This window comes from Heptranchias perlo, chromosome 19 (genome assembly GCF_035084215.1).
Source record: "Heptranchias perlo isolate sHepPer1 chromosome 19, sHepPer1.hap1, whole genome shotgun sequence".
NCBI classification, from domain to species: Eukaryota; Metazoa; Chordata; class Chondrichthyes; order Hexanchiformes; family Hexanchidae; genus Heptranchias; species Heptranchias perlo.
In genome coordinates this window covers 29320086-29330025 of record NC_090343.1, presented here as the reverse complement: position 1 = coordinate 29330025, position 9940 = coordinate 29320086, and the positions used below count along the sequence as shown (strand labels likewise).

Genomic DNA, 9940 nt, shown 5'->3' with positions numbered 1-9940 from the left:
CACAAATAACCACAGCCTAGAGTTAAGTAGAAGGTAAGAGTTGTGGAATGAACAGGGAGATTTAGTAACAATATTTTTAGTGGTATGCTTTGTATCACACATCACCTACATATTCAAATCAGTTGTGATTGTTATCATTCTGGGACTTGTTTGGATTCCAAAGTGAATCTGTCTCTATAAGGTCCCAAAATATTAAGGAATTCTGTGAAGAAGTATTATTTGTGGCAGGTATTTAACTGCAGATAACTTCCATGTTTTTCTTTCGATATACTTATTACTTTTTAAAATATTTGTATTTGCAATCCACCTGTATGTCCCCTCTCCACTTAATTTTGCAAAGAATTAAGTGGACATAATGGGGTGACCCAAAGTGTCCTTGGAGCTCACGCATTCAGTAACAATGGGTTCAGAAATCAATCACGTGCCATGTTTTCCCGGCCTGCGGTGATTATTATATGTAGATCCATGGGTAGAGCACCGGTACAAATGAGCCCAAATTAAAATGTGGTGTTACTTTTGAGAGGCTGTTGACAATATTTTGAACGCGACTGTTGTAGTATTGCACCCGGATACTCCGGGACGTGGTGCTTTTGAATGACTCCTGAAGTCTCCTGATACCTGTATTGTCATGTAAATCCTTGAGAGAGGTGGGTGTGTGTGGGGGGGGGGGGGGTCTAAGCTTTGCCTTGTGCTGTCCATCAGCACCCACCCCCCTCCACTGGTGGGCGGGGTTAGTGACGTGCTGACGATTGGGAGGAGGAGGTGGTGGTGGAGCGCCGCGCACCTGCAGCGTGAAATTGACACAGACACAAGAGAAGAGCCCAGTGCAGAGAGACAGAGCCAGCGGCGCCCAGTCAGCTCAGATCCGCTACACTACTGCTGGATGAAGAGCTGACATCGGCACTAAAGAGGGTTTTTATTTTAATTTAAACTTTGTCCGACTTTTTTTTGGGGTGGGGGGGTGCAGTTAGTAGAATGCTAACCTCCGTTGCCATCCTCTCGACCGCTCTGCTTATTTGCTCAGATCGGGTGAGGGAATAATTCTTGTTAATTGCTGGTGATAAATGTATTTGGTTGTACGGTGCTTGTGAGCCGGAGACAGTTATCGTTAAAGCACGACTTGATCGCTTGTCTTTATTTTTATATGTGTTGGCTTTACGTTGTATTGTTTCCTAAACGCTTTAAATTGTGTTCTGTTGCCGTGTTTTTATTTTTTTTTTGCCCTGGTCCGAGTAGTTTTAACCAGCAATAAGTTTGAATGGGGAATTTTCTGCTTGATCATCTCAGGCAACGGCGGCGGATGATGCTGAAGGGAGAATATCCTCGTGTAGAACTGGATTTTCCGAAGATGTATATACAGTGTTTATTTCCATGAGTATTTTTGAAGGCCAGAGCTTCCTTAAAGGTAAGAGCAGTGAAATGTTAAAACGCGATCCGCTATCTGAAGGCAGGCTGCGCCCATCAGTGGGAAAAATGCCTCACCGTTACTTTAGAAGAGAGGCTTGAAGGATCCGTAGTGGAAGTGGCAATTAGCCTGATCATTGGAAACGTGTAAACCCCCCGGGCGACTCGTTAGCTTTAATAAAACTTTCATTGCCTACTTTTTATCGTATGGCGAGATGATCAGTTTTTTTTGAACCGATGGGATTTGCTGGGAACAAGGAGCTGTCTTTTTTTTTCTCTCGTCTGATGCTGGCCCGGGGTCTGCGGAACCTGCTTCTGCCTTGTGCGACCGCTAGTTATTTCTTTATGCTATGTATTGATGTACAGTTCTGGTATATTTCACAATTTTTTCTGAATTGTGTTTTAACTGTGTTTGAAAGCTGTCTAATTACATTGAACTGAGGAATTCATTGTTTAAAAAAACGGTGTAAATTTCATTTCACTCTCCGTCTGTTTCTTGAAGACATGAATGTAGCTTCACAGTTCGTACGTTGCGAACTTTGTAGCTGACAAGTATTTGTGCATTCATGTGTGTGATATATGTCTGTTTTTTAAAGTAGTTTTCACACTAAAGAAAAAGAGATTTGTTATGAGTTGGATTCCTACTATTGTACTGCATGTAAACCAATTTATCTGTGGGTTTCATTGATTCCAACTCCCTCACCAGGGTTTCTTCTCTCGTTCTATTTTATGGGGATTTAAACACACTAGAATGAGATCAGTGGGTTTCTGAACAAGGGTGACAAATTATACAATTTATGTCTGCATTTTAGTAGTGCAATACTTGGATAAATTTGTTATATTTTGAGGACATTATTTGAAGTTAGCCAAGCAGAGCCAGAATTTTGGTGAAACAACAGTAAGGGTAGATAATAGAAAAATCTCAGTTATTATAACTGGTCACTGAATCATAGAATGATACAGCACAGATTGAGGCCATTCGGCTCATCGTGCTTGTGCCGGCTCTTTGAAAGAGCTATCCAATTAGTCCCACTCCCCTGCTCTTTCCCCATAGCCCTGGTGTCCAGAGATTGGGTATGGGAAGCTGATACCCTTGCTCCCTCGACCCGTTGTGGTTTTAGTAGTTCCTTGGGGCAGATTTTGTTCCTGAAGGAGGTGAATTGTCAAAGTTCATTGATATGTTTTACTCCACAAAATTATTGGTCAGATTTGAATGTCTTGAACTGATAAGGCTAACTATCACGTAGATATGGCTACAAAAAATATGGATGCTTGAAGGAATACTGTCTTGATGAACCTGGGCATACTTATTTTCTGTTTTACAAACCTAGCTCCTGCTGAAATGTGTACTGTCACTGTGACAAAAGTGATGTGGCTTTTCTACCTCAAAGGGGGAAAAGATATGAAAATGCTATTTAAAAAGAAGGAATGCTAAGATTTTAAGCAGTTTTAAAAGTAATAAACCACAATGTGGGTGTATAAAGAGTTCTCTACTAATGAAAAGCTGAGTTCTTCATTGGCTGGAAGCCAAGATGATTTAGTGGCCGGTACAGTTTTTGTGGGCTATGAATTACTGTGTTCATAGCGTTTGTAAGGTAGTTCAATGGAAACAATTAGATGACATCACAGTGATAAAGTAACCAATTATGTCTGAAGTCAGCTTCACTGCTGGAGATATTTGGTTTATCACAGTGTTCCATGAAATAGAATATATAAGTTTGTTTTGCTTTCAAAAGTAACTGAAATGAACATCTACTTGATGGGAAGTGAGATTGCTAGGAAGCTGTTGAGACTGTACCTATTGAAGTGATATGCTAAAACTTGCACAATTTGCAATAAACCATAGTTGTGTGACTTGAATAATGGTACCAGGTTCTTTTAAAGCATCAGCAGTGCAAGAAATGAATGAGTCGCATTGAATAAAGCAAAAGGTTATTTGGGCTGATGATTTGAAAACATCTAAATGAATAACTGGATCCTTGAAGTCTACGTTCCTCACAATACCAGAAGCGCACGCATCCTTGTGGCAATGGAACTTCCCAAATAACATTGAAATCTAGAATTCTGAATTGTGTACAGAAGTTGAAGTGCAGAATTAACCATTGTTTGCTGATCCACGGTTGTTGGGGGCATGATGGAAGTATGTGACTTGCCTGTTGGTACCCAATGCAATATCTTCAAATCTGTACTGATGCTCTCAGAAGAATGAGGGCCAATTTTGTGTTGCAGCTGTAGTCATTGCAGCTCCCTCTCACTGCATTCTGTTATTATGTTACAATGTTTTTGAATTACTAACCTTCCTTACACATTTGTAAATCAATTAATCCTGAGATTGCCGACCAGCCCAGGAGAATGACCAAGTCCCAGGGTTAGTCAATTTTTAGAAGTATCAGTTCACTGACTATAATGCTGAAATGCATGCTAATATTACAATAATAAATCCATTCCTATGTCATAAGTAACAGTAATACAACAATACTTTTGTAGAACTAATCTCTTCAATACAATCTTTATTAAAAATGACAATTTAAAAAAATTCTGCTTACCCCTTAGTCCCTATTTCCTTACATTCTCTGATCTATACTATGCACTTATAACATTTTAATCTGCCTAATTGAATCTAACCTTTCATTGCCTAAATAAATACATTTTACAATTTGTTTTTTTTACTTACCTCATTTCTTCATTCAGTTTCCCATCATCCATTTTGGAGGTTGGAGGAAGTTGAGGAAAAAATGTACACACTTTGGCCGTTTTTGTAGGCAACCAGAAATCCAGACTTGGAAGTTAAACATTTGGTTCTATCATGGGTACAATCCAGTTAATTTTTGATGCATTTTTTAGCATTTCTTTACTGATGTGTTGTGGGTGGCAGGTGCATGGTACTCCTGATGGCACACTGTGCCTCCAACAGTATCTATAACCTAACTCTTCCTGTATCTCAAGTAGATTTTGGTGGCCAAGTGAAATGAAGGGGTTGACTGGGCCTAATAAGGACCAGTGGTACACTGATAAAAGCAGGATTTTAAAAAAAAATGTATTTGGATGTCATGAAGGCTACAGAGTACTGCTGTCTTTGCATCAACAAAAATATGAGCATAGCACTGCTGATCCTGGTGCCAGATAAGTTCTAGATAGATAAATTTGGAATGTTTTTATTTTTTTAAAAAAATCTTAATTTAAGAGCCAGCCTATAGAACAACATACTTCCCATATTTAAGGTTGAAACTGTAACCAGTGCAATCTTGCCCATCCTTTCCCCCCGAATTATTTATATTTGATTTGTTACTGTAATGGCATAATAGTGTTGAGGCCCCAACACACAGATTTGTGTTGGGTCCTCAACTATTCACTGTATTTATTAACAAATTAGGTGACAGGATAGAGAGCCACATATCCAAGTTTGCTAATGACACAAAGATAGGCAGCTTTGTAAGCCATGTAGATGGAAGCATAAAATTACAGAGAGATATTAATATTAAGTGAATGGGCAAGTGTGAGGTCATCCACTTTGGACCTAAAAAGGATAGATCAGAGTACTTTCTAAATGGTGAAAAGTTTGAAACAGTGGAGGTCCAAAGAGACTTAGTGGTCCATGTACATACATCATTAAAATGTCATGGATAGGTACAGAAAATAATTAAAGGCTAATGGAATGCTGGCCTTTATATCTAGAGGACTAGAATATAAGGGGGTAGAAGTTTTGCTACAGTTATACAAAGCCCTCGTTAGACCACACTTGGAGTACTGTGTTCAGTTCTGGGCACTGCACCTTAGGAAGGATATATTGGCGTTGGAGGGAGTGCAGCGTAGATTTATCAGAATAATACCTGGATTCCAAGGGTTAAATTACGAGGGAGGAAAGACTGCATAAACTGGGCTTGTATTCCCTGGAATTTAGAAGATTAAGAGGTGAATAGGTCAAAGTTTTCAAGACATTAAGGGGAACTGATAGGGTAGATAGAGAGAAACAATTTCTGCTGGTTGGGAAGTCTAGGACTAGGGGACATCGCCTAAAAATTAGAGCCAGGAGTGAAGTTAGGAAACACTCCTACATGTGAAGAGTGGTAGAAATTTGGAAAACTCTTCCGCTAGCTCAACTGTTAGTTTTAAATCTGAGATGGATAGATTTTTGTTAACCAAAAGTAGTAAAGGATGTGGGGCTAAAGTGGGTATATGGAGTTAGGACACAGATCAGCCATAATCTCATTGAATGGCGGAACAGTCTCGTGGGGCTAAATGGCCTACCTTTGTTCCTGGGATAGAAGATGGTCTGTGCATGTGCATGTTTATGTGACATCAGTTACCCATCCAGACCAGACAAACTTAAAACATCAATTGTTATTTGTGACTTAAAATATCATTACAGGAATTTTATTCAAGAGCTAAATCGTGGTAGTGACAAATATTGACACTATTGTATGTGAATACAGCCATCATTCATTATCATTCAACCTTATTACTCCTTGTGGAGTATTGGTCGTCTATTGTTTTATGCCACTGAACTCTGTTTTGGGCAACCACTTCCAACTGATCCCATGTGCAGCCAGTCTTTTTATTTTTTATTATGAATACAGTAGTGTCTTAAATTAAACTAGCTAAAATTGAAGATTCTGATTATGTCCTATTTAAGAATAAACATCTAGGAGCAGAGTTTTCGCTTTGGGTGCTTGAAATTGCATTGGTTAGGTTACAGTTCAAGTTTCCTCTATTTGCATAACCACTAACGGAAAATCTTCCATGAACCAGCCTAATCGGTCAGTGTAATAGGATGTAATCGTTCCTTTTCTTTTGCATTAAAAAAAATCATTGATGTATGAATGAAGAGTGGTATCCTGGTGCAATTATTAGTACAGCTGAAAATGGGTTTATCACAAAAAATAAGCATTTTTAATCAGAATGTCTTGTCCTCCGCCTGTGAGTAACCTGATTTTTAAATCGCTGCAAATGACTTGAAAACTATACTGAATTATTTACTCGTTTCATTGGTGTACACTAGTCCATTTATAAGTAAATTAAATATTTTTTCATATGTAAAAATGTTTAAAACATGCCTACTAGTGCCTGTGGGCCTAAGAAAACGAGCTTAATTTGAAGACCCCCCTTGAATGGGTGCAATCGGTGGAAACTCATTATTTCGATCTGGAGCTGTGGCCAGTTTTGTGGGTGGGGCCGGCTTCGAGTGCAATGATTTTTGCACCGGCTCAAAAAATCGTGGAAACTCGATTTACACTTGACTTAACTTACGCTTGATTTTCCTGGATCTTTTGGGCTGGTCTAGACAGATTGCACTGATAAAACCAGCACAATCTAGCGGAGACTCTACCCCCTGATGTGCAACAATAACGAAAAGAGGCAGGAAGAAAATTTGGTCAATAGTTTTCACTTGTGGTTGAGTTATTTTCTCTTTTTTTGTTAATAAATCCTTTTCCTCACCTACTGCTATTGTTGATCCAAAGGATTATCTGTTTATTTCGTAACATATTGTCTCCTTAATCCACATCTTCTTTCCTATCAGCGGTGCTGTTCACAAGGTTCCAGCCACTTTCCAGGAAGTTATTTGATTTCTGAGGCTAGTAAAAGGATTAATGCAGCAGGATTTTGATAAGCCCACTTTTTCAGTGTAATATCTTTGCCTTCAAATCACACTGAAGAGACTGTACTGGCAGGTATAACAGAACCACTGCAGTGCATGTTTTTAAAGTAAATCCACTAATTCTGTTTCATTAAAACAAACTTGTGTTTGAATGTTATCTGTTTACAACGCATATTCTGTTGAATATGTTTTGAAATCTTGCTGGTAGCAGATATTTGTGACTATCAGTGGCTGTGTCTCTCCAAACAGTAGCTCCCATTGCTGTATATAGGCTGGAGTTTTACATTTAATGAAAAAGAAGTCTGTACAAAGTTGGGGTTTAAATCTTCATCTCTCAGATTTATAGAAAAATCCCTGTTCAGCCTCTAACAATCTGTAGTTAATACTTTCATATATGGAAGGCTTCTAACTCTTTTTGAGGACTGAAGTTTCTTTTTTAGTTATGCTTTCCAACACGTGCCTCATTCCAGTAATGTAATCAAATGTATTGGCTACAGGAAGAAAATTCAAGATCCATAGAAGAGATTTGTGCAGGAAGCTAAGGGAAAAGTGAAAAATGTTTTCCTATATTTAGAAATGGGGGAGATTTTAATACCCTTCGCCCAGTGGAAATGGAGATGGTAGCAGAGTTAAAATGGAGGTGGTGAACTTACCGCCTCATTCTCATTCCGCTCCCATTATCCCAGCACCTTTTGCTGGGCAGCTGAGGCGCCTGCCTGCATCAGATGGGAACCTCTTTACTCCGATATGCAAATCGAGGTGTTATGTTATACATAGAACCCCGATGCAATTTTAAGCATCGTCCTAGATGCTCCTCTCAGTGAAACCTGGTGGTAGAGCAGAAGAGGCCCAAAAAGGTAAGTGTTAAAATAATTAATTATTGTGGGACCAGAAGGAGCAGTCGTGCCCCTCCCCCACTTCCCTCCCTCTCTTTTCCCCCCCCCCCCCCCCCCCTTCCTGTCAGCCGGGCTGGCCTTCGGCCCACCCAATATTGTGGTGACCTGGAAGTGTTTTATTTTAATCTAGTAACTACAAAACTCAAGTCGTTCTGAAAGCATATATGAACAGTTTCATATCAAACATGTCTAGAAAAATATTTTTTTTATTCGTTCATGGGATGTGGGCGTCGCTGGCGAGGCCGGCATTTATTGCCCATCCCTAATTGCCCTTGTGAAGGTGGCGGTGAGCTTGTAAAGATTTTTTTTTCCCCTGTAAGTTATGAAAATCAAGGTGAAAATTTTTTAAAAATTAAGTTTCTGCTGTGCTTTCGAAGAGGTCCATGATTGGAAGAACTTAATGTTGCCCATCAGGTGTTGGGTCATTAATTACATGGGATGGTGTAAATATCTAGTGATATTTTATATATGTTACCCTGAAAGGGAAAAATTGTACTGCCTTTTGATAGAAGATGTCAGATTTGAACTGGCACCATTTGTGATTTGTTAAAGTTTCTGTTGGGATATACAACCTCTTATTGCTCCATATCATGTCAAGAAGAGGAATGCAGATTTTGGCCTGTAAATTCTCCATTTGTTGAGTTCAAATTCTTGACTGGGCTACTGGGGGAAAAATGTCAGATTGAGGCTAGCTACACATCGATTGCAGTGTGTTGTCTCTCTTCATTCTCCCCAACTTTTCCATGGACATCGAAATGGTCAACCACTTCTCCATTCCCTGCCTATCCTTTGTGATTTGCTCTATACTGCCTTTTCATAGTTCTGTTCCTATATGTCCCAACTTAGCTTTTGCAATGGTTTGTTCTTCTGTGTCCATATGGTTCTTTCCACCTTACTCCCCAAGGTTCAATCCTCAACACCCTCGTACTCCTCATCTACGTGCTGTTTTTAGTGACAATATCCATAAGCTAATGGTGCCCAATTTTCTCTCTGCAGCATCATTCTCAGCTCCCGACTATTCCTGTGCTGTACGACTCCCTGTAGTGGCTAAGTCCAAATTGACAAGACTGAAGATGTCATGTTTGGCACCTGCCAGAAACTGTGGACTACATTCGGCCCATTGAGTCCCGGTGTGGACTCGATGGGCCGAATGACCTCCTTCCGTGCTGTAACCTTTCTATGATTCTATTCCTTCACTTCATTCCGTTCCCTTTCCTGGCCACTTACTCAGTCTGAACCTGATGTTATGCAGTATTGGTCTTCTGATTCACATGAGCTGCATTTCAAACTCCATATTCAGGTCCTCACCAGGACTGTTCACTTTTGTAATCTGCCTCTATCTTAGCTGCTGATGAAATTCTGATCTAGATCTTTGTCATATCAAGGCTCAACCTTTACCTGTGCCGCCTCTCAAGTCTTCCAAAATAAATTCTAACTCATCCAGAATGTCACTGCCTGCATCCTGCCCCATACCAAATCCTGCTAACCTATCACCCTGATGAGGCAAAGTCTGCATCCTTGTTTACACATCTCTCTATGGCATTACTTCAACCTACTTCTGTTTTCTGCAGCTTTCATTACAACATGGGCGCCTTCTTCTCAACTATGTCTTTACCTTCTCCCCCACCCTGCCATCTGTGGCTAAGTCTTCAGCCATCATGGTTTCCATTGTCTTTCTAAATAACTCCAACCTGTTACATCTGTCCCCACTATCAAAAGCCTCTTCAAAGCATATTTGTCAACATTGCCCTTGATCACTTCCCTTAATATCGTCTCACAACTTTCTGCTACCGGGTGCCCAATTACTCCTCCTCGCCCCCTGGTGAAATACCTTGGGACATTTTGTGACATTTAAAGAGTTATAGAAGTGCAATTTGTAGGCCTTCTATTCCAAACTTGATATTCATCAGGCTCTATCTTCTTAAATGTTTCTGCATTCATAACCAGTTCCTGTTTTTACAAACAATATAGACCCCAGTATAATGGACGTTTCTCACCCTGAGAAGTAAACAAGCTTGATTTTACAGGTAAAAACTTTGTTAAC

General features: G+C 39.8%; 1 protein-coding gene across 1 annotated transcript in view; it reads left to right on the top strand.

Moving 5' to 3' along the window:
* The first annotated feature begins 817 nt into the window (after positions 1-817).
* LOC137335279 (cadherin-4-like) overlaps positions 818-9940 on the top strand; it is a 464003-nt gene continuing 454880 nt past the window's right edge. The window contains exons 1-2 of the mRNA XM_068000573.1: positions 818-1029; positions 1288-1405. Of these exons, the coding sequence (XP_067856674.1) occupies positions 976-1029; positions 1288-1405 (172 nt within the window). The 5' untranslated portion in view covers positions 818-975. The remainder of the gene's footprint in view (positions 1030-1287; positions 1406-9940) is intronic.